Here is a 27,188-nt window from a genome sequence, read left to right on the forward strand (position 1 = left end):
ACCGGGGGAAAAAGTCATTGGGTGGTGACTAGTTGTGGTTGTAGTAAGGAGTAGTTTAAGGATAATTTAGATATAATGTGAGGATAGCATTTAAAACTGGTTTGATTCTGGATTTCGATATAGTAATGATAAGAGACAGGGCGTTACACGCGGTGGTTGTGATCCTTTTCAAAGAGATTCCTCAAATGTCACAGCTGGTAGTACACATTATTCGATGCTGCAATCTAAAACATATATATAAATGTTTTTGTGTGTGTTCGAGTGATTCCCGGGATGATTTAAATTCCCAATTAGACCAGGTAGATCCAACACGGGGAGGTGCTCAAACAGGGATTTTGAGATTTACGATGGGAATTTTTGTTTATAAATGGTTACTATTGGTTATAGGGGAAATAATTAGTAAAAATTAGTATTTATTATTGTAATGGTTACCATTGATTAATCGGGCAGCAAGCATGCATCAAATCCAATTTTTGCACATTGCCTACTAAGGTGGCTGAGTTGCACTTATAGCCGCCCATCGGCGTTGTCCTCGATCGGACGTAGTCGGATGACCTACTAGGGTGGCTGAGTTACACTTACTTCAGCGAGTTACACCCAAAAGAAATTTGACAATTACAATTATTTTTTTAAATCGTCATTTTTACGGGCAACGAAGTGCGTGGTATCAGCTAGTGTATTTATATATATATATAAAAACCTATGTGACAAGATAAGTTATAGACTATAGATTACGAGCAACCACGTAAGTTTAAGGGTTTGGGGTCATTGCTATCGTTTGGTGGTTTCATTTCCTTATTCTTGGCTTGAATGTGTGTGTATAATACTACTAACTACAACTACGCTGTATAGTTTATTGTTCGATTATATTTATTATTGTTTAAACTTTCAGAATTGATTATATTATAATTATAATAATATTATAGTATTGATATCGTCTGGTTTAGACGGTGTAGAGACTAGTGTAGAACTGTTGTGTTTGGGTACTTGAGTATTTTGACGTGTTGTTCTCGTGCTACACTATATTGTTAAACAATTGTATTATAAAATACAACTTACGTCTTGCAAGGTCAACACAGTCTTGACCACGACGCCATTATTATATTCTTGTTCTAAACGTCCAATTCCAACTTAAAATCAAAACGATTAGAAGTGGTTCGTAGTATAAAAAGAATAATTAGCAAAAACGAAATGGAAGAACAGTTGAGTAGGAAAACTGAGAAATTAGATACCCATTTTAATGCACCTATGTAAATATAGTATATTTCTTATTCGTTACTGCAATTTATAACTATAGAATTGTACATATAATTTCATCACAAATACCAATTAATACAATTTCTATGTATTAATTCGTATACATTGTATCTGGTATGTGTATTTATATTGTACAAGACAATACGTGCAGCTAGACTAGACGATTAACCATACAGTTTTTTTCGTAAGTCAAATTTATAAAATGTTATCGAGTCTTCGAGCGTAGCGATAAAAAATTTTTTATGTTATTTACTTGTAAAAAATGGCTCATACTGAATTAGGTGCGTCATATTTATTTTTGCTCCTCTAAACATCGTCCCTTGGCTCCGTGTGCATTATTACTCTACTACAGTTTATTCATACGTGTGTGACGTAGATATATCGTATAATATATTGTGTTCTTAATGCGCTTTCTTTTATAGTAACTGCTGCTGTGTATGATATTATCGTGATTGCAGAGATGTCTTGATGTGATCGGGTTTGATTGTCTGTATACGATATGCGAAATGTAATTTGACTTGTAATGGTTTAATTTGTCGGATTATACGTACACTATGGTGTGCTACACTAGTCAGTAAATTATATTTGGAACTGTGCTCTATACAGGGTCCGCTTGTCTAAGCTTTAAATACTTATAAGTTAATAGTTATAACTCATAAACTACTCGTCTTAAATTCGATTTTTATTTATCAAAATACCTAGAAAAATATTCTGATTTGAAATATGAAATTAAAACTCTATGTAGTCATTCAAAATGTAAGAAACTTAAAAAAATATTAAAAAATATGATTTTTTAATAAAAACGTTGTTTTTTAACAACTTGAAACTATGTAAAAAAATTTTTTAAATAATCAGTGTTTTGTGATAAAAATAATCACCTTGTAGGTTGGACACCGTTTATATACCTATGTCAGTATCTGTATATTTTATTATCATTTATCGACAAACGGAAATCTGATAGTAATTGAAACATGATATTGGTTTAGTGTCTCTAATAAGTAAATATGACTAAAATCTTGTAACCTATACATTATGATTGTGTATCCGACTATAATTACTCAATTATATAATACAATATAATATTATATTCTTAGGATATGCTTTAAATATAAGTACACTCGAGACTTCCTTGAAACCAACGAAAGAACCTTATGTATTTTAGGTATCCGTTACCAAACTGATTAAATATTAATTAACTTATACTGGAAATATGTATTTGACTATATTTAGGTAGGTACTCTATTATAATATATATTATATTCTAAGAATATGCTCTGAACATTAATACATCCGCGTCTACCGTGAGACCTGCAGTTAAGGTACCGATTTCCAACCGAATGCATTTAGATATTCACACAAATTACTTAATTGTTGGTAAATATAAAATAATACCAATTGTTGTAACTTTTCTTCAATATCATTATAAGTTGTTGCTATCTAAACCAAATTAACTTAATGTATGACGTGCTATAATAATAATACAATTCCAACTAGCCAATTATAGTCCAAACAACAATAGGTACTAAAATATAAGAACTATAATATGATAACCAATAAGTACGATATTTAAATTTTATTACGCTAGAGAATACCTACTTAGATTTTAAAACCTGGAAATAAGAATGGATGGCATTAGTTCGATAGGGAAATAAAGTAACAAGCAAGTTTGGTTCTCTAATAATACAAAATAAATAATCCTACGACCAAATCAGAATGTTTGAATTCAAACTCAGTGAATTGAAATATGGACACACAGCAGACATTCATTCGAACTGTAAGAAATAGAGGTGCGGACCGTCGTGGACGGTTTGAAATTATGTTTTGACAATGAGACACCGAACGGCTGTTGTTTTAGATAAGCTTTTATAAATGGTTATAAAAGCCGTATCTCCTCTACGATTGGTATGAATTGGTTGTAAGCAATGTATTGTATATTATGTTTCAATATTTGTGCATTATGAAAAAACTTTGATCGTAAAAGTGAATATTATGTGTTTATATGTGTTATTCTGTATTCCGTATCGCCATATTTGAATTAACAGTTGTTCAGTATTTTTATTTAAGCTCACCAAAATATTCGATATAATATAATTGTATAAAACTATTTTACATACTACAGAAAGATTAAAAATATTTTACAAAACGTCCACCTAACCATCTAACCAAAAATATAGTATTTTTTTTATAACGTTTTTTACTTATAAAATTTCCCTAAGTCCAACGATAAAAAATTCATAACAACCTAAATACTCAGAACCAATATAATATACAATGTAGTATAGTGCATTACATTCATACCAGATGGCGTCTATTTATAATAAAATAGTATTTTTATTATTATTATTATTATTATTATTATTATTATTTATGTTATCTGTAAATTGTATTGACGTTTCTTCAGTAACCTATTAAGAGCATCTTTAAAAAACAGTGTTCAAATTTCGACTCATATAATTAAAACAATGTTGTATTATTATTTATTATCTATGTTATTGATTATTGGCGGTGTGTAAAAATGTTTAACGAACATAGTCAACATATCATTGACACATAAACCTAACCTAACCTACCGGACTAATCCTCTGTGAGCGTCCTTGAAAACCTTAAGTGTTTTATTCGTTTTAATATATTTGTAGTCTTCAGCTAAACAGTGTGGTATATTTTAAAAAATATTCACGTCCATGAATTTAGCCGTGCTGGATACACCGATGTAGCTAAATTGCCTATATGAAGCGCCAGCCAATAATATTATTATTATACTTTGACCAAGTTAAGAAGATGCGACCAGTGACGTGTAGGGGGTGTTTATTTATTCGCCGAGAACACACCGCATTTCATGTTCAAAACTAAAAAGATATAATATACAAAGATGGTTAAACGTAGCTGCCAAAAACTTGTCAGCCAATCAGACGACTCGTTTTGCAATTTCAGTGACGCGCGGCGGGGATCTGACCGAAACAAACGAAAACGCGTCAAAAATCTGGTCATCTCCTTACCTTAATCAGAGTATACAATTTTACAATATTTTTCTCTGAAGAGTGAAAACCTTGCACTCCATAGTTCTGTTTCGATTGCACGTTTTTCACTCAAAATTATCTGTACCTATATCTTGATTGATACAACATTGATCATTTTTCTGTACAAGCCATGTCTAAAAATCAAAAATTTACAAATATATGCATGTATTTAAAGGTTGAAAAATGTATAATGTTAGTATTTCGTTTTTGAAGATTATGCGATCGGAATTCGATTATTGTTTTGAAGCCTGGAGCGTATAAAATAAAAACGGTATTATTATAATAATAACAATAGAATTTATTACTTAGTGTCCGTTGGCATTTCGATTAAAACGAAATGAACGGATCGAGTAAAAAAACAGTAATAATAATATATTAATAATGTATTAGTGACAATCGCCATCGCGTCAGTATCAAAACAGATGACGGGCTATAACTACCATTAGGTGAAACATAATATTATTATGATTCCTTTCGACCGGAAATGGTAAGATTCTACTAATGTAGGTAATCTCCTACATAGACACATTGTTAACTCCTACAAACTATAGTGCTAACTCCTACAAACAATAATAAAATAAAGATTTTTGCAAAAAATTCAAATTCTTTTTTACAAATGTGGACAAGTGGTTACCGCTCGTACCGCTGTTGAGTCCTCATAGGACACTTATATAAACTATCAAATTTTATAATTTTATCCAATTTAAATTGTTTAATTATCATACATCATTAATTATTAAAAACCAAATGACTTGGTTATATAGGTAAAAAAATCAAAATAATGTTAAAAACAAATCAGTAGAAAAAAAAATGTCTTCGTATTTTCAACATTTAAAAATAAAATATGTGTCTTGCGACACTTTAATACATATTACAAATATTATACGAAAATCAATTCAGCTATATAAACAAAAACATATACGGACGAGATTATCATGTTTTATCGATATTCGACAATATTCGATACCATACTATCGCTGATCCAACATTAAAAATTAATACATTTTGTAAGGCAAGTATCGAAGTGAACACGTGCGAAAAACGTTTTATTTTTTTGGCAGAAAGTAAGAGACAGTTTAAGTTTCACCTTGTGTTTGAGAATCATCATAGCCCTGTCATAATACATAGCGTATAAACACGTTCTTTTCAAGCGTTTATATTTGAACATATAAAAACATATTTTTATATTTATAATTTTCAAGTTATAATCCTTAGCTTTTTGAGCTTTTCAATTCCAAAATCATGTATTCAAATAAAATGCCGGAGTGCAGGATATTAGCCTATTTTTTTCAGATAAAAATTTCCGTGTAGGACATTACAGTATCTTTGACTTTCAGGGGAAAATGTTATTCGTGTAGGAGTTTATATATTTGGCCGAACAGACGACTAGAGCACAACGATGACGAGTGTCCTCAGAATTCGTATATGAACAATTAAATAATATATGTGCCCAGTGCACTCGCATCTCAGTCATTATCTACATAAGTGATGGCTGCCATTACACCACCCCTCCACCAGCCCTACGATAAACATTACCGGGTACGAGCGATCTTTTGTGTGAGTGCGTGTATCTGGTTTTGGTTTTAATTATCGTCGTGATTTTTTTAGTATAATCATATACCGGATTGTCCAGGCCGTGAAAAACAAATGCGCACTTAATTTGTAGTTATTTATTTTCATTAAATAAACATAAAAATGACTGTTATTGTAAACCTCGGGGATTATAGTATAGAATTAACGTTTTTCAAACCAGGAAATAAATAATAAAATATAATAATACCAGCACAAAAAATACCAAATAATATACAAGTATAATCTGTGTTTATTTATTGAACCATTAATTCCATCAATACACTAAATAATCCTACCAATTCGCTTATCGTGCCGATTAAACGGTTATCTACCAACATAGCTGCAAAGGTGGTGAACATTTATAATACTATCACTGTGTATACGAGTTAGAGTCCAATTTTCAACATGTGATGGCTCTGATTACTTAAGCATGTAACAAAAGAGTAATCTAAAATACTATTTATCGAATTTTTAATCACAGTAAATAAGTGATATTAAGCTTGCTTCAGTAATTATCTTGGTTTTATCATATAAATCTAACTCATTTTTTATGTTTATAAAACCTACATATCTAAATGGTTTTTTTACATAATATAATGTTTCATTTTCATATTTTTATTTCTAAAGCTGGTACCTATCCTTACGTTTTTATTGTAAATATTAACATTTTTAATTATAAAGATATCGTGAAGTATGTTTGTATAAATGCTTGGTAAATGAAAAAATACTTGCAAAAAACGGTTATTATAAAGTATTTCAATTTTAGTTGCAAACATAATTTTTTTTACAAATCATAAAAAAAACGAGCAACGACTATTTTCATAAACATAAGACTAGGTAACATTTATATAAGCTATATTTAAAACTGGATAGGACGTCTATTCATGACTTTTGGATGTCAGAATTTTGAAAACTTGTGCATTCTGAAATAACTTAATAAGTATAAGTAATAACTGAGAACTTAAATACAGGTCATTGTATCCAATAGGTACCCATAGGTATTTATTTATATTATTAAAATCGACCTCTTCATAATGAAAGATTAAAAACTTACAGCTAAGTATACTCCTTTCACAAATTAACCTCAACTTTTATGGTATACTGTTTGTAGGTACAACCGGGCCAACGATAATTTCTATTTCAAAATAAATAGCTATATCTTATAAATACCCACTTAACGTCAAATTACTGGGATAAACTCTTTAATATCGGTGTATTTATGAAGTGTAAGTAATAAAATATATTGTGGTTATTGGATTTTTAAAAATTCAACTCATACACTCAATCAATTATACCGTACTTAAAATAAGTTCAAATAAAATAGCAGTTAAAAAAGTCTGGTAAAAACTCCTCATGATAAAATAACATTTTAAAACAGTAAACCGCAACTAAATTGTGCAGTTCTAAGATCGCTATATTGTATAAAAATTAACTTTAAAAATGTAGCTTTTCTTCGAGATTATCAATATTGAATTAGATTAATTGAATTTTGACGTTAATCTCGAAAAATTAAACCTTAATAATTATTTTTAGCGTATTACTGTGGTAATGGTAGTATAAAATTTTTTCCATAGAACAAATTTAAAAAACAAAAATAAATTAGCATCGTGTGTTTTCAAATATGTTTACACTGTCCATGTACAATAATATATTTCTATCAATGTTTGTAGGTTTTAAATGTTTGTATACTTACTTTAGTTCACTTTTCATTTTCGTTTAATTCGCAAAAAGCACAAAAAATTTAAAACAATTTTTTTCAATTAGATAAAGTATAAAAAAAGAACAGAATCGTAACTGATCCAATGCACACCTGTAATCTTACTTCCCAGGCCTTTTTGGTTTTTGGGGGGAAAAATATAAAACACTTAGTGTTAACTCCGCATTTGAACCAAGTTAACGTCACGGTAACGTGCACAAAACAGTAATTCCAAAGTATTTAGTAGGTCCGTGATGCCTAGATAGTTCTAATCGTAATACAACCCCGTCCACCCTCAGAGCGTTTTCAGATTTAAAGGTACTTTGGATGGAAATGTGCGATCGGACCATGAAAAATTTTAGACAGAATGAATATCATCCGTCATCGAGCTGCTTTTGAATAACACAATGGTAATAATAATAATAATTAACACAATCGAAACACTGCTTTTTACACTTTAAATAAGTAATAAACTAATAACCCTCGTACACGTACATATTATATGATTATATCCACACTCTCAGTGTGTAACTGACGCGTGGAGGACAGGTATAGTGCACGATATAATAAATGGCGATTGCCCTCTTTCCAAATTTAAATTCGGTTATGCCCGCTAACATATTAATATCAATGGCACGCGTGTGTATAGGGTAAACTTCGAGGTCGTAACCGAATAAAAATGAATTATTACGGAACACCCCGAAATAAGTTATGTCATACGAAATTTGTACCGGGAAAAAAAAGTCGTAACTTAATAACGCTTCCAATTATACTTTTTAATTTTGAAAGCGCTTCATACGCCAAAAGCAATTTGTTTTTTCTTTGGTCTGACGGCGCAATTTTGTTTTGCGAATGTTAAAAATCCAGACACGTGTCATTTACGTGTATTATCTCATACCTGATTAAAAAATTGAAATACATACAAAGCAAATATAAAAGTAATAAATTGTACAGGTAAATTGTATGCCCATTATTGACTGTAATAATTGGTGTTACTGCAGCGTTTGTGACAATCTCTGAAAATGTCATCAGTCTGAACTTTAATACATTTCGAGAGAGTATAGTAAACAGCATTAAACACGCCATCGTCTGTACAGGATGGATTTTTTGAGATTGGGCTACGAGTGCTGTACATTGAATCTATTTTATACTAGTGACGTCTTCATACTTTATATAACCATACTGAATTTAACCATATGACATGCGTACAAGACACAGAAACCTAGTGTTAAGCAGTAAAATTAGTTACATACTAGTAACTTAATGTTAAGCAGTAAGCTCATTCGTGTCCCTTCGCTTGCCTCAGAAGTCGACACGCTGGACTGAGGTGTAGTTTTTATATTTATTTTAAAAGCAATAATGAATTAGTCATGGCCGAAAAACAACTGTTACCAAAGTGCTATCAAAAGTCCGTGGTTGCTAACATTCTTTGACAGTTGTTGGAGTAGTTTTACATTTCTGAACCATTAGGAAAACGAAAAATTCCTTTTACTAAATACCATTCACGATAAATTTCTGATCGCTAAAACAAACTTTTTCATGACTCAATCTACCCAAAAAAAAGTATTCAAAGACAAAAATCAACATAAGTTTTGTAAGATAATTATTTAGAAAACAAAAAATAAGCAATAGGTATACCTATACATACTATAGTATAATATATACTTGCACCAAAAATTACGTATCTACCTACAGTAGGCTTATGTAAAAAAATGTTAATAAATTATCAATGCTTCATTATCCCGTGCGCGAAGTTACCGGAACTCCAGTAACTAAAATAGAATTATATAATTGAATGTTATAATTTCAAAATTCAACATTTTAAATGGGTTAAAACTAAAAGAAATAAGACTTGCTTTTTTAAATAACAACTGCTAACTATTTAATATTTGTTCAATTAATATGGGTACCTTAAAAACATAATATTAATAATATAATGATCAAACAATTTTTATTTATAGAATTGTGTTTTGAAAATAATATTTCATTGAATTGTTCACGTACAACCTACATGATGGTTATTGTACTTAAAATTCGTTCCTGTAATCCGTTTAAAAAAAAAGGTAAGAAAGGACATTTTTAGATGACTTATTTATGGCAGTTCGGTACTTCAATTGATTTTCTATAGTGCCCCTAAGTTCTTGTCGCAAAAAATACATCAAAATAAAAATAACTGGTGGATTTTAAATGTCTTCGTATATATCATTCGGTAGAATTGATAAAAAAAAAAATGACCACGTAAAGTTATGGAGTAGTATTTTTACTTTTTTTCATAAAGTACAATCATTGGAAATAAATCAAATCCTAAGTAAAGGTATTGGAACATGTAATAAAATGTTTGTACATTATTGGATAAATTTATGGCTATTTATTAGCCTCTAAATGTGTGCGCAATTTGTCGTAGAAGTTATAACAAAACTTACGGCGTAATAAGGTAGTTGGAGAACTGCTTAAATCCTTTTTACGATTGTTCGGAATTAAGAACTCCATATTAGAATCATATTCAGAATTGACACATTTTTTTCAGTTATATTTTTCAGTTTTTCTTTAAATAACGATTGATTTATTTTATAATAAATTCAAAATCAAAAAAAAAATTATTGAAACCATTCTTTCAAAAAAATAAATTGTGATTTTTTTTTTATTATTATTACCTAAGGTACATTAATTGTACATTAATTATTAATAAACAGTGATATTACTTATTAGAATAAATAAAAATTTGGCGAGCATATTTTTTTGTTAATCTTTATTTAATAATAATCTAAGCTACTTATATAAGAATAAAATTATATTGGTACACTTAAAATAAGTACCTACATACTTTAAAATAGCAAATACAATATAATATGGTTAAGACTATTATTGTTGGACGTTTACCTGCTGATGCATTTAAAATGTATTCCTTTGAAGTTGCATATACGCTTATTGAACGAGTGGGGGTTTAATATTCATAAATTGTATTTTTTGCCCTCTTTTTAAGTTCTCCGACCTTTCATAAACAATCAATCTAGAAAACATAGAAACATAAAAAATAAAATTTCAAAAGTAGTTGCATTTTTTATTTTTAATTAATCTTTAAGAGCAAACTATGGTTAAGGTAAACTCGCACTCCACATTTAATTTTCTCAACATTTTAAAACATCGCGTTTCATATTGATTTTTTAGATAGCTAACTACGCCTTCTTCTTTAAAAAAAAAAACAATCTCGTTGTAATATAAATAATATAATATATGATTAGGAATATTTTGTATTTGTTCTTTGCCCTAGATTATAGGTTTACGTATAATGGGTGATAGTAGGTACCGATAAACGTTAATACAACAAATTTCGTAGTTTAGTTCACAATCATATGGTATACGAATATTACATAGCAGGTACCTTCTATAAAAATATTAACTATTGTATCATTATGCTTGAAACAACAAAAATTGTCGTTCTATTTTAATTTGCTTGTAATTTTACTATGTTATAATAACTAGAGAAGTTTTAGGCGTACTGAACGTCTCGTGTCACTGTTTAATAATATGATTGACTTTAAATTGAAATTTTTTTTGTCCACAGGCCCAAGCACATCCTTCGGGAAACAATATCCGGCTACAAGGCCGCCTACTATATTGTTATCAAGATGTTCGACCAAACAGATGTAGGAACCTACAATTGCATATCAACTAACTCCATTGGAAACTCTGAAGGCACTCTAAGGGTGTATGGTAAGTTGACACGGTCACAGAATTGTGTATTTTAATAGTTTATATAAGTGTTATATGGTTATTTTTCTGAACTGGTAAATAATAATGCACATATGATTATAACGACATACTAAAATTTAGTAACTAAATAATAGAATATTATTGTATTTATACATAAACTTTAAAAAGAAAAAGTCAAATATTAGCCGTTTTAAACATCAGTCGTTAATATTGCTCCACGTTTCATATTTTTTAATTACTTACAGATTATCTAAATTGTGAAAAATAATTATGAGCAATCGTTTTTTTTTCTTTTGTCATTTCAACAGTAAATTTCAATTTTCATAAATAATATCCATCAACAATTTATATTTTTTAAAGACGACTAAAAAAAAAAAATACACGATCAGAGAATTTATAATCCACAAAAAATAATAAAATTAAAAACCAAACAAAAAAAAACAAAGCATGCAATTATTTTATCATAATAATTCTGAGAAAACAGAAAAACGTACTCTGCAGGACCATAATTCATGTAATCCAGTTTATCATAATTGTATACATAAATTATTTTATTTTTAGGTAATTAAAAAAAATAATAAACTATACAGACCTATTATTATTATTATTTAATTAAATACAAACCATCGTCATTCATTACACATATCATTTTTTATCCATAAGCACATAAATATAATATAAAGCACAATAAAAATATTTTATCTGGGAATTTACATGATTAAGGAAGCCACTTTTCCCCCCACCAGTGACACTTATGTTGATTTACAAAACACATAGGTACCTTCCTACTAAGTATTATATAAAAATAAAATAAAATAATGTGTAGTCACGTGGCCCATGGGGTAAATTTATTCCAATCACACAATAAACGATTTTTATGGCTGAAAAAAGCACGCTGCAGCTATTCAACTATATTTTATAATGTCTGATAGAGTTTGATGAATAATATAAAGCCCTGCATAGATATGACATAAAACAAGTATTTTATTTTGGGACAGTTATGTGAGCATTTATTTGTATGATGCCTAGGAAATTTTTCACCACCGCGCGACCGATTTTTAATTAAACACCACAATTCCATATCGCATTAATCATATAAAGAAATTTATAAAAATTATATAAAACGACAGACGAAATATAGATTTAAGAATAATATCATTCTAAAAGACAGTACTCGTTTTAAGTAGGCACCACATTATAGTGCTAAACAGTTAAGTTGGCTGTAACTTCAATATCATTTACGCACCATAAGCAAAATTATTATTAGCAAAAAATAAAATATTAGAGGTACCTAGTTTTATTTTTATACATTAATTTGGTCAAAAATAATTTCACAGTATTTTAATATTTTAATGTTTCATCAAACTTTATTTCTTTAAAAATATATACTTTTATTATGACATTTACATAAGAGTAAAATAAACTGAAATAGACAAAATACATTTTTAAATTTTAAATTTTAATAAAACTCTACTGATCCCTACTCCCTAGTGATTTCCTAAAATGTTTAGAACAACAAAAATAATTTAATTTGATTCATTTTAATAATTATCTTTTTCTACATTGACCAAGTTAGGAATATTATGGTTGACCCAATGTCCAAAAAAAAAAGATTGTACAACCTAAAAAAATATTAAAATCTCCAGGAAATGTTTTTTGAACCACATCCAAAACGAACTTATCGTTACGTTTCTTCACGTTTCTACGCTACGCCGAAAAATGTATGCATCTGTGAATTTAAATATAATTATTTAAGGTATAAATATTGATGACTATTATTATACATTTAATATAATTACATTAACAAACTAAATGGTGGACTCTTAAATTATTTTAATTTAATTTGTCTCTGAATTCGTATTTAATACGGAAACAAGTAATTTTTTTAAATTATTATTACTTTTATGGTTTTGTGAAGCCACCTCCTAAGCACGTTAACAGTAGCTGAGTAGCACTTTTCACTTAATGAAAAATGTTAATACATTCGACTTTATTTTATAATTATCGACACATCTTGTATCATAGATAGGAGTATAAGGACGTACAAAATTGTTTTTTTTTTTTTTTAATGAGAAAATGTCTGCATCATTTACGATTTAATTTTTAAAGATAATCTTCTATGACTAAAAATTATGAATACTACCATCGTATTTTTTTTTAATCATTTTTTTTTTCAATTCTCTTTATCTGATACATTATTATAAGTTCTATCATATTATTATATAAAGCAATATGTAAAAAAAGAAAAATAATTAATTGTAAAAAGGTACATAAAGTGATTTGTGAAGCTAAAATATTTTTTAAAAAATCCTTACTACTAATAAATAATTTCAGAATTTCGTGTACTATAAATACAGCTACTACAATATTATCATCTTGACTGAAGTCATACACGTTTTATCAGTTATTACTTCGTACGTTTTATCAGTCAAATAATTGTCTGATTACGATATAAACTATTCGCCCAAACTGTAAAGTGTAAATAATAGAACATCATAATACAATATTAATTATGCAGGTATCGTAATTTTTATAACCGTACCATACTGTCAGTGTCGGTCTGTCCCCCCCCCCCCAGATACTAGGTAATCGGTGGGGCCCTTGAATATTTTTTAATGTTAGGGGCGCATAGCTAAATGGGAAAATGTTAGAATCATTCAATTTTTAAACAAAGATGAAATTATTGATATGTTAAGATCTTCCAGCAATGAATTGAAAATAACGACTAAGTATTTTAATAACATTTCATAGTTTATTTAATTTATGTTATTTATGTTTATTACATTTTTTTTTTACAATAAGCAGGAATATTACATTAATTTTATATGTACAATTGCAAGAAAAAAAATGTGGATGATTATAGGTTTATTTTTTATAATTATTTTTAAAAAAAAATATTAAATACCTACTAAATAGTAATAAATAACTTTTCAAACAAAAATTAATTAATTTTTTCAAAAGATTAGGCTAGTTTAGGTTAGGTAGGTTTTTTTAAGTTTAGGGCCTAGAGGCGCTGAGGCCCATTTGAAATTATTACCCAATCGTGCGCCAGATCGACACTCATACAACTGTCGTCGAGTATAAGAGCGCACAATTCTTCGAGCATTACCTGCGACACATGTTGATTATTATATTATTATATACGCCTAACTGGTAACTAACTGAAATTAAATTATTGTTGGTACAATACTTAACATAGCTACAAAACATTAAAATAAAATAATTACACTTTTATACTTTTGAACGCACTAATTAAATACCAGGCTACACTACGCGTTACTGTTGTAATGACACGGCGCATTATATAACAGTAGGCTATGTACTGTTTACAAAATAAACTACAATAGTATACTATACCTCGTAAATATACCATTATAGTATTATCATGACCGTTACAGTTTAACAAGTGTCAGCATGCATCACCACGACACGAAAATGTAATAATTCATTAAAAGGCGAACGCGTAATATCGAATTACGTTCCGAAACGACTATAATTTAATATTAATCTTCTGAAACTGTCATACATAATATGAAATCGTTTTCTAATCAATTCCACCTGTAGGATGTCGTCTGTACCGCTATTCAGCATAGTTTTGTCGATTCGATGCGTTAAAATATTATTCGGCACAATAATATAGCTGAACGATGCGTTTACAAAATTTTTCGAGAATTTATTTCAGTTAAGTACCCTTTGGCCTTTTCCAAATTAAAACCAATTTCATAAACAGTAGTTTCATTTAATAAGTACACAAATAATTCGATACGTCTTTGGGAACCGAGCATAAAATATAGGTTAGTTAGAAAACATGTTGCGTAGAAAATTCATTAAAATTCTACTGGTGTGTTTTCAGCTGCACCGCGTTATTGATACCAATGCCCCTTTGAATTATAACAACAGCCTGATGTAATTTTTGGGTAAGAATAACTGTTCGTATACTCCTAAGGGAATTTCCTTTTTACGAGACTGTGCGGAAAGAAAAATTATTGTAATATTAACAAAAATTATTTCAGTAATATTCGACTGACATTGGTTGATACAATACAATTAATTGTTTCATCGACCAGCAGTTTAATAATTCAAAAGACAAAAATAGTGTTTGGTTCAAACCAACCAAGATAATAAATGTGGATTTAATGACAACTTGACGAGTGAAACATTTTAGTGTCAGAGTTTAGATAATTTCGCAAAATTAAAAACCGTCTCTATAAAATATTGTTATTTTATCATTATTATTATTATTATATAGGAAAGGTATATTTTATTATTATCGTTCGTTAAAAATTCGTTTATATCGAACAATTGAAAATACTACCATTGTTATAATAGCAGCTAATTCCGTAGCCAGGGGGCACTGGGGTAACCCACCGCCAAAATAAATTTTTTAACCATTGGTTATTTAAATTATAATAACATTATCAGGTAAATCTATGACAAATTATGATATCGACCACAATATAGATTACATATTCACGCCAGCTGCCAAAAAGATCAAGAAATTCAGTTGAGATTAAATCAATTTTTGAATAGGTATGCCAGTAAAATCGCAAGGTGTGTACCTTATATATTCTATAGTTCAATGAATAGCGGGAAATCAAAAACACAGAGTTAATTTTAATAATCTTAATAATAATTGTTACACTTACTAAAATATTTAGATATTTTTATCCATATTTAGAAAGTTTGTTTTATAATAAAATACGAACTAAAAAATGTAAAAACTATTAACTGAATAAAAATTGAATATAAAATCAAGAATGCATACAATGTTATCTGAAATATTAATAAAAAAAAATATCAAGCTTTATTTGTCTTTTGCACAGGATAAGACGTCCAAAATCCGAGATCACAGTCGTTCATAGAAATAATTATTTTTAAAAAATACCCATACAAGCCATATGGTCTCCTTACCGAGGTTAGGGAACTCAAATTGCAGTGTACATTATATATAGGAAAGAAATGATGTTTCTAAATTTGATGTTGTATTTGCATATTATTATGTAGCTATAGGTGGTCCCCAAATTTGGGAAGCATTTCGTGGTTTCTTCGCGCCAGACAATTTCTGATATTTTATGCTAATGCGCCGCTTGTACATTTAACAATTTGTTTTACAGTCACTATATAAAATAGTATATGACATATTATTACCATGCGTTTATATATAGGTCGGTTTGGGTTAGGTATACCAATTTTTATGTTATAGAACACAATTTGAATATTCAAAACGTACAAAGATAAATAAAAGTGATATTTTACTGCGTTAGATTCTCGACAGAGCGAATTACGACCAAATGAAATCAGTTTACGGCCTCGAGAAAAATAAACTCGCTATAGGAGAGGGCGTGAAATAACTCTGCGGTACTTCATAAAAATCGCGATGGCGCATAGTCTGTCGCTGTGCAACATCACATAATATCATTGCGTGCGTGTGTACGGGGACCGGCCACGTCCAGAGTTATAAACGAGCAGTAACCCTCTAAAAAGGGTTGTTATTCCGAGGTTTTTCTGTTTTTATATTCCGACGCCATTTGTTTCACGATACCTCATTTCGGAGAGAGAAAAAACGACAAGAACGAGAGAAAATGCCGCCGTAAAACTTGCCACCCACACACACACTAAGCTGCATATACTATACCCGTTGAACGGCTTCTCCACTGCAACTTGTTAGATAAATTTCCCTTCCGGATGATTGTTATTATTATTTTTATTATTATCATCATCATCATCACAACACCTGAAGAATATTATACGAGTAGCACCGTTGTCCATCGATGAACAGTAGTCTCCCGGTAATTGGCGATTGAAATCTCGAATATTTACGTTCGCAAGGAACGTCGTGTATTGCTATATAAGTGTATGTGGTGTCATAAGCGTATCTATGGTCATATACCTATCGTGAACGGACATGCATGACCCGCAACATTTCAGTGGAACACGTGGAAATGTGACGTCAGTTTATAATATTGAGATTCCTTTCATATGATAACTTTCATATCTTTGATTAGTTATTAATATTCTATTGTTTTCTGTACTCACAACAAGGTAATAAAAATTTTAGATTTGTGCGTCGAACTGCTTATCCCCACCGGGTGGCGAGTTTATTATCTTGTGATACATCATGACCTGCGAAAAACATACGCCTATGATGATAGTGTAATAGCAGTGGCGAATCCAAGGGAGGGGGGGGGGGGGGCTAGGGGGCATCCCCCACCAATCACCGTAGTTACCCTATACTGTGTTTTTTCCACTGTAATGCAGTAGTGGATTAATTAGGGAATTAAAAGCAAATATAACTTAATAGACATGGAACACGGAACATGGAACATGGACAAATCTGTTGGTTTAATAACTCTTGGGGTGTGGATCACTCTCTGACTTATGAAATTGTACTGGACCCATCCCTCCCCCACGAAATTCTAGAACACGCCCAAAATAAGTTTATGTCTAAATTGTGGGTCTCTCAGAGCTTATATTTATATTATCAGCTTCTGACCTTAAGTATTAATTATTCGAATGATCGTCAATCGAATAATATGTGAACACATTCAAAAGAGCAGCTAAAATTCCAACATTGTTTTTTGTTTTAAGTGAACTAGTTTGCAGAAAATCATACTGTGTCAGCACTGATACATCTATTGGCAATAATAAAAAATTATAATATTTTATTTTATTGTGCCTTATATTTAAAACTAAAGTATGCGTCATAACCATTGCAGGGTCTTCCGAATGTCGTTTGACAAAAATGGTGGGGATCGCGTATTTCAACCATCTTCTTTTTATCCATTTTGTCACACGAAATTGTTGAAATCATTGTGTGCGGTTACATAATATGTATAATATTATTTTCGGGTATATATTCTAATTTATTTATTATTATTTTTTTTAAACGCCGAATGATGATAAAGATTATAGGCGAGGCACCTGACCCCTTTGATCCAAAAGCGTATAATACATCCTGCAGGGCGTAAAAGATTTCCCATATAAGACTCGTATTTTAACGTGTACAATATTATTACGACATTGTAAGCCCCATGGCTTCAGGTATTTTTGTTATATTCAAGTATTGCACATAATACCTATAATATGAGATCGACTGCATTATTACCACGACTGTGCTGCAGCGCGCAAAAACAAGACTGCGAGTTATTCTGTATTAATATTACTAAACAACATCGTTACGAAAAAAAAAAACCAAAAACCAAAACCCGAAACCCGCGAAGTGGTAGGTACCCACCAGCCATGATACGACAACTGATGCCGCCGATTCAGGATAAAAAAAATAACCTCCGCCTTGGTGGCATTTATAATACCTATATATATCGTCATAGTATTGTTATTATTATAAGATATACACGTTACATACGGAGAGCGTTTAACGCGTTGCCACGGGAAAGAATATGAATATGAATTACATTCCACACTCGAACGGATTCGCATTTACGTATTGTACGGCTAGGTGTGTAGTCGGGGCCGTCACGTCTCGAGATATATCGAAGATAAGTTAAAACGGTTTTAGACACACATAGGAAGATTGTTGAACGCGATTGACGTTCGTTTTTCTTTCCGCACGGGTCGACGCCGCCAGAAATCTTCTTCTTCTTCGTCGGATATATAATAATATATTATAATACCATCAAATCGTGTCTGTTTACGTATAGGAATGTATATTATTATAGGTACACATAGGCGCAATTTCAACTTTTGGCTTTGGGGGGGCTGAATATACATTAAAGGCAAGCAGACTATTGCAATGTAGCATATTAAAACTGTATTTCTTAGGTTTTTGGGGGGCTCAGCGCCCCCAAGTCCCCCCCACAATTTGCGCCTATGCCCATGGTGGATTCGCGCAGACCGTGGTTGTCGCTGTGTATTATAATATTATTATTATTATTATTATTAATTGTACCTATATACACATTTTAAAGGTTCGCGTACAAGCCTCGCGATACCGTCGAACATAACGAGCTTTTGAATATACCGCGGTATACAATAGTACTACGGACATTCACCACAATGCATCAACGACTCGTCCCCTTTAATAATTACCATCGCATTAACCGACGTACTCGAAAATTAGAAACGACGTCGCTACATTATGTTATAACGTGATGCGTACAATGATCACAGCATTGGTTTTTGTAGGATTTATAGCCACTGCGTTTAAATACGCAAAATTTAAAATTATCGTCCGTCCCCGCGACCTCCCCTCTTTCGGGTGTACGAAATTATAGAATTATCGGTTTTTCTATTAGTTTTAAGGAATTTTTTTTTACGCTTGCACTGCAATTATTTCAAATGTCGTGGTTTTCTTTTTTCCAGAGCTTCAGGGCGACATACCGATTGGAAAGAGCTCCAAGAACAAGGTGGCCAGATCGTCAGCATGTCCAAAGCACATGCACATAGTTACGGTGGCCGCGTTGACCGCGGTCTGGGCCAAAGCCATCGGTTGAACATCTCGTGACGACGACATCGAAAAATAAAATTAACTAATCAGATATTTTTAAATCGATTAAAATAACTTTTTTTTTTTTTGTATAAATGAATATCTACTCACCAATTTAGGTATTCGCTCATCAACAGACTGGATGTCTACTGTGATCGTACTCGTTGTGTATAATATTTGCCAATAACATAACATTTCGTGTTTCGCGACGTATTATAGGGAGACTTAAATTAATTTTTTTATTATTTCCGTTATTAAAATGATGATTGTTTTGTATGTTTTTAATGGACCTACCTATACGTGTATACTGCGGATACAGACGGCCGCCCCCCCCCCCCGACAACAGCCGTACACACAAATCGTTCGTCGACAACTTTTATCACTATTATCATTGACTAAGAATAACGTTTCGGTATGGGTACATTATATCATTTATATATATACATTGACATATTGTTGTACTTGTACTTACCACGGTGTCAGCCTTTGTTTCGGGAACAGGTGCGTTTGAACGGTTGCACCGGTCACGATGGACTTTTGTAAAAAAAAATCGTTTTCAACGCCGCTGCCGTCGATTTGTTTCTTTGTTATAATGCATATTATTATTATTATTATTAATGTATACACTATTGAACTATTCTGACGTTGGCCGACGGTCAATTTTCCTACATTACGTTTCGTGAAAACGTGACTATATTATTGAAATATTCTAATTTAATAAATTGTAAATATTAACAAAACTATGGAAATTATTATTATTCCAAGCTTTTGGAACACTGTATTTATGCATGTTACATTTAGCAAATTAAGTTTAATAAAACAAATGTTTCAAATACTTGAAATTTTACCCAACATTGTTTCAGTTGTTAGTTGTTACTTCATTGAAGGCGATAGTGACGACTATGTTGTTAAATTATGTAATTATATAAATATTGTATATTCAAAATTACAAGTTCCGATTATATAACCCATGATGTATTTATGATTAAAAAATAAAATATACATTTATATTTATTTTAATAATTTTTTTTATTCTATTTTCCAAAAACCCGACTAAATTAATAAGAACAGCTAAAGGTTCTTACTTGAACCACTTATGAACACTGTAGTCCCAAAACTTAGACGAATGAACAGTTAAATATAATGGGACGTTTAGGTAATACATAATAAGGGTGAAACACGATTGCGGAAAATCTCTGCGAGACAAAAATATTATAAAAATGAAACGTTTCAGGAGAAAATTTAGTGAAACGTTGCCCTGTGGTGCGACGCAGTCTATCGAGTCCCTCTGGTATCAATTTTGTGACATGCTACACTAATAATAGGCGTGCTAGCCTCCAATATTTAATAGAAATTAAATATAGAATACTATATTAAATACGCTCAGCATTATAATAAATATCGTTGTGGTTAATTTCGAATTTTAAATACCTATACGAAAGTCTAAATTCTTGATATCGACATTCCAGCGTCTTTTGTTTTTTTTATTTCGTTTAAAGTTCTTTGAATAATTATAATTTGTAATTAGTTGTAATTATTTGAATATTGTTATCTTTACTAAAATAAAAGACAGAAAATAGCTAAAATACCAACGATTCGACCGAACGATATAATATGAAAATGTACGTACATCACTATTGGCCGGCTTCAATTATTGATGCAGCAGACACATTCCACCTGCATTCTACCAAGTTGACCTGGTTACAATTCTAAAATTTCAAATTATTTTTGTTCATATTAAATTGTCTTAGAATTGTCGGCAATAAAATCAAAAATGTGGGGAAATTTATTTCAAGTAGGTAGACGTAATAACAGATACCTCAATATAGGTACTATGTTGGAAATTAGTTTTTATGTCATGGCCGTCACGTGCGAGTGTCTACCGTGGCAGGCTCCGAATTTATCCACTCACACTAATGATGATTTACTTGTTAGTGGCTGTCACACTAATACACTGCTTAATGCGCATAAAAAACAACAAAACATCAAAATGTCTCTACACGACCCAAACGAATCACAGCTTCCCGTTTCCGTAAAAAATATAGATCTAAAATAAATAACACAATAGTTTAAATCTAAAAAGCTTAAAATAATAATAATTTAAGTAGGTAAAATATTAAATTCTCAAATCGTATAGGTCAGATATTATAAACGTGTGAATAGTCAAGAAATGCTATCCTAAAATGATGTACCTTCCTATTGAACGTATTTATCATAATTATGGTACTGAGAGAGATCTTTTTTACTTATCATCAAAATCTGTCATATTATAAATAAAAAACGTAGAATTAAGAGGGCTCCGTTCAGGACGAGATTTCAAAATTTTCCCGCAAATACAATGTAAGGCTGGATCAACACATCTATCCGGCAGAAATTCAACTACTCGATAACTCTCAAAACATAAGGAGTCTCTTACTCTCTTACTCAGTCTCAAACGCTGAAGACCATAATATGACTTCGTATAAAATGTGGGCCTCTCCACTGAGAGTGATAACCCAAACATGTTTTGTACACACCTATACAAAATATTTATTTATTTAACATTTATGTGCACCTACGAAATATGTAATATTGTTAAAGATCATTATGATCGTTATGTTAAAAAAATTCGGGTGGTTTAGAAAATGAATAAACGAGGTGGGTAGGTTAGGCATATAATATGCTTATAATGAGTAGGTACCTAGGTACAAACATTATGGTTTATAAGTAGGTAAGTCCATACTTTTTAGTTTTTTCCACCCTGTTTAATCGAATCAGTTTTAATACAGACCATTAATTTATGGACATAACTATTGAATGCCCAAACTTTAGAAAACTTAACTATGGGTATTAAATACTTATAAACTTTGATTATTTGTATAGTTGTCCAATCTTTCGACACTATATTATACAATTTTGTTTGATTGAGATAGCACACAATATTATACCAGGCCTAATATCCTATAGTATATGTATATAGCTCTATACTTTAGAAAATTAGTCTGTACTTCAGGGGTTCTCAACCTATTTAACTTGACGGCGCATTTATCTTTAATAAATAAATTTTCACGGCACACAAAGAAATAAATCCATATTATTTTTTGGCAATAAAAAAAAGTACCTAAAGGAAACTCAATACGTCTAGTTATTCCGCGTAAATCTAAAACATAAATCATTTTCTGTATATTATGTACGCATAACTTTTAAATTTAAACTTTTATCACTTAATTCTTACATATTAAGCCATGTACAAACTATACAAACTATTTAACTATACAAACTACACACAATAAAACAAAAATTACGCGGCACAGCGGTTGGGAATCCCTAGTCTATAATATAATATAGTAAGTACCTACCTACCTATAAAATATTGTGTCCCTATAATTCATCGTCCATGGCACTTAAACCTTGGTTGCTCGTGTTGAACTAGGTATACTGTGTAAATCATCGTCAATTGACTTACAAAGGGCCTAATGACTTATTTTTTTTGCCAAAAACAAAATTAATAATTTGAGTAGTAAAATTAGCAACCGTGTTCAACTATATATTGAAAATTTAAAACAAGGTTCCACATAAATATGTTATATATAAATTACTTTATTCGCAACAATATCATCAAATATACTTAGTATGGGCTGTCTGACCGTCTTCGATCAAAATCGCGTTTCTTATACAATGTCACAACGATATAGGTATTGTATAATTTATATCACTAAATTCAAATTTAACACCATCCATTACAGTTCCCCACTTGTAACCTACTATACAGCAGAGCAAGTGAGCGACACCCTGCACTTGCCCACCTTTTTTAAACAGTACTTTTTAAAATGATCATATAATTTAATAATATCAATAAAAGGCCACGTAGGGTCCTAGATAATAATCTTACCTTTAAATAATTGTATAATAGGTCAATTCTGCAGTCTAATATCAAAACTAACAGCACATTGCACATATTATTGAAACTGGTGAACGAACATTTGCGTGTAAGACGGAGACAACACATGCGGGTTCGACGTCCTCTTAATATTGTTCATTTCTAGAATTATTGGTATAAAAAAAAGTAAATTACGTTTAAGTTCAATTGGCAAATTGAAAAAACCACGAAAATATAACCTCGGAAATTTAGTGACCAAATAAATAAATTCGTGGAAAAAATAACCACGGAAAAAATAACCCCATGATATTTTACAAAATTATAAAAAGGTGGTCATGGGGAAGTGGGGACAATGATTAATATTTAATTATTATAATAGTGTATATTTTAATATTAATATCATATTATATGATAATAGTTTTTAACTTATGAGTCAATACGGTAAGGTGGTTACCGTAGAACAATCAGAATGCGTTCAAGTATAATTTATTGTAATAGGTAAAAATAAAAATTAATCTAAATATTTGTATGTCATTGCGTATAGTAAAATTTATAACATACGTAAAATTGTTTATTGTATAAATTTGACTGAAACAAAAATTGAATATTTGTTTTATATTTATATATTATAATAAATTATACTACAAATTTATTATGACTAAAACAATTGATTATTTGTTTTTAAATCATAGGTACATATAGACTGTCATTGAAAACTGGTGAATATGTGTTAGGTAAGTCGTAGGTACCTTGTACACGTGATTTTTGATATAGTGTTACTTTTTCGAGAACTAAATTTCCAGGGTTATAATATTACTATTAGATAAATCGTTTCAATAAGATATTTTAGGCGTATTAAGCAGGGGCGTCATTTCGAATTTTTTTTTGTTGGTGCCAAAATGTTTGCAGACTATTCAAATCATAACCAGGCCACATGTAGAACACTTTTTTTTGGGGGGGAGAGGGGGGGGGGTTCAAGTGGAGACAATAACTGTAGAATATTTGTATAATTTAATTAATATGTCACTTAGGTATATTAGTATGAACATATCACAATATTGTTACTATTTCTGACGAACTATGACGTGTGGGTACCTACTTTTAATGTATTTATTTTATATTGTGGATACCAGTGTACAGTGGTGTTTAAGGCAGATTTCCACTATACACATACGTGTGTGCGTGCATACAAATCCTTTGCTGTGATTGGTTGGTTAGGTCAAGTTACCACACGATTAACCACGATACCGTGTTGTTGGACATGGCTGAACATTTTTCGTGTACACCGCAAACGCGCATAGCGGAAACCCGCTTTTATATTTGGTAAATAAACGTACGGGTATATACCACCTTTAAAATAAAATACCTAACTGAACCTAACCTACACATTTTTTCTCCCTGCATACTCAAAATATATCATATTTATAGCTAGCTTAATAAAACCAGAAATGTATTTTATGGGTACCCTTCTCCACAATGTTTATTTTATAATTTCATCAATGATAATATTGTGGGACCACAAAACCACATCAAACATTCTTGGAAATTAAACATTAATACAATAATTTTTTTTTTTTAATACCTATTGAAAAAATATAAAATATTTATAATAGAAAACACTTAGGTAGGTATATCGGCGCTTATATTTATTGTTGGCAGACCAAAAAAGGCGTTTTAAAAAAATGTTGGTGAAAATTTACACCCTGCGCCCCCCTCCACCAAATGAGGGCCCTGGTATTAAGATGAAATTATGAATTAGCCCTTTCCTATAATATCACAATATAATCTTAGTTGTTTATTTAGGTAAGCGCATACTTCAATATTTTACAATATTATTAACCCTGCTCTCTGTACTTTAATACTATACTCACAATAACTTACTCAACTCATATTAGGTATAGAATATAAAACAATTTATTTTATTTTGCCTCAACCACTTATTAAAACGAGATTCTGCATTGGAAAAAAACCGCTGTGACCCACCTGTATGATGATTGGCATTTGTGTATATTTCTAACGTGTTTAAAATAAAACCAATCCAAAGAGCAGAACTCTTTAATAATAAAAAATATGTAATTATAGAACTTAAAGAATTGTAAAAATATGTATAAATAACGAAATAATACATATACTTTGATAAAAATATAAAATTGAAAACATAATATATTTAAAGATAAATTAAATTAATAATAAATTAAAATATACATATTGGTTAATGATTGTATAATATTGTTTAAATATAAATAAGTTCCTAATCAGACGTTTTTAACTATTAGTTATTACTTATTACATTTCACTTATTTATTTAAAATTCCAAAAATTAAATTAAATAATAAACAAATAATTGTACTTAAAAATACATTATCAGTCCTTCAATTATAATTATAAACATGTTGTAAAAAGTTTCAACAATTTTAATTACATATTCATCGTGACAAAATAGATAGGAATCATCAGTTTTTTGATATGCATCCCCGCTCTTTACTTTACCTTATCACCTTTATTGACCACTTCTTATTGGCTATCCATCATATACAAATATATAAACAAAAATCATCCAGTCAGAAGTGAACTAAAACATGAACCAGAGGTGAAGGAGGTGCACATAGTAAAAAAACTATGATAATACCTACCTATTTTGTAATATTTATTATTTTACAACTATCATTGACAAGAATAATACCATAATACATATTGTATATATAATAGGTATAACTCCAATGCAAATGAAAAGACAACCAGTTTCGTGCAACATAATGACATAATAGATGCCACAGATTATACCCACAATTTAAACTCTACTATACTCCGTTTATCGAGAGACTGCACTGTGCACCGACGAAAACTAGTTCCCTACAAACACCCTGCCATTGGGTTTCAATAGCATGGCGACACGGAGGGATGCGCAGAATCAGCGTGCTCTCTCGCTGAACAGAGTATAATATAGCCATCTATTTCCCAACTTTAAAGACTAATTAAGTGAGATGCATACTAGATGCACTATACATATTTACGTTCTTCAGACGTATAATTAATACAGCATACAGATAGATGAGTAATGATGAACAATTTACCTTATTATTATAAATTCATTACACATTAATTACCCATTCAATTATAATCACGTATACTTAAAAAACTCTAAATAACAATCATTCAATCGGTTGACAAATATTGGGAACACTAGAGACCTCGCGGTTGCTTGGTGGGGATGCGAGTAGTTGGACTAATCTAGTCACCGCCCGGTGTCTTCGCTTTTTTGGATGAAGTATAGTAGGTAATTTAAACATACGTTACTCAAACCATTGATTTCATTAAAAAATGTATCAATATAGTATTACACAATATTGTGTCCAAGTATTTTCAAATTCTTAATAATAGCTAAATGTTCAGTCCACTATAGATTTTTCAATATTTTATAAATTTTGTAATTTCATAAGATTTGCACATTGACAAATATTTTTGTTATTTATTTCAAAAAACAATAAAACTTTTAATTAGCCACAAGTTTGATAATATTTGAATACATACATAATACTATCTGAAGATTTCTGAACTATCTAATAAATTTAAAAAACCGATAGTAAACTTTACCATTAAAATTAAAAAATAAATTATTGCACTTAACTA

At 30.3% G+C, this 27,188-nt stretch overlaps 1 protein-coding gene across 2 annotated transcripts in view; it reads left to right on the forward strand.

The window, feature by feature from the left end:
- LOC100164469 (lachesin-like) overlaps nt 1-20,713 on the forward strand; it is a 235,666-nt gene extending 214,953 nt beyond the window's left edge. For both annotated transcript variants that reach the window (XM_001943368.5, XM_008187244.3), the window contains exons 7-8: nt 11,108-11,256; nt 19,576-20,713. In XM_001943368.5, the coding sequence (XP_001943403.2) occupies nt 11,108-11,256; nt 19,576-19,706 (280 nt within the window). In that variant the 3' untranslated portion in view covers nt 19,707-20,713. The remainder of the gene's footprint in view (nt 1-11,107; nt 11,257-19,575) is intronic.
- Nucleotides 20,714-27,188: the final 6,475 nt, after the last annotated feature.

Source organism: Acyrthosiphon pisum, chromosome A3 (genome assembly GCF_005508785.2).
Source record: "Acyrthosiphon pisum isolate AL4f chromosome A3, pea_aphid_22Mar2018_4r6ur, whole genome shotgun sequence".
NCBI lineage: Eukaryota > Metazoa > Arthropoda > Insecta > Hemiptera > Aphididae > Acyrthosiphon > Acyrthosiphon pisum.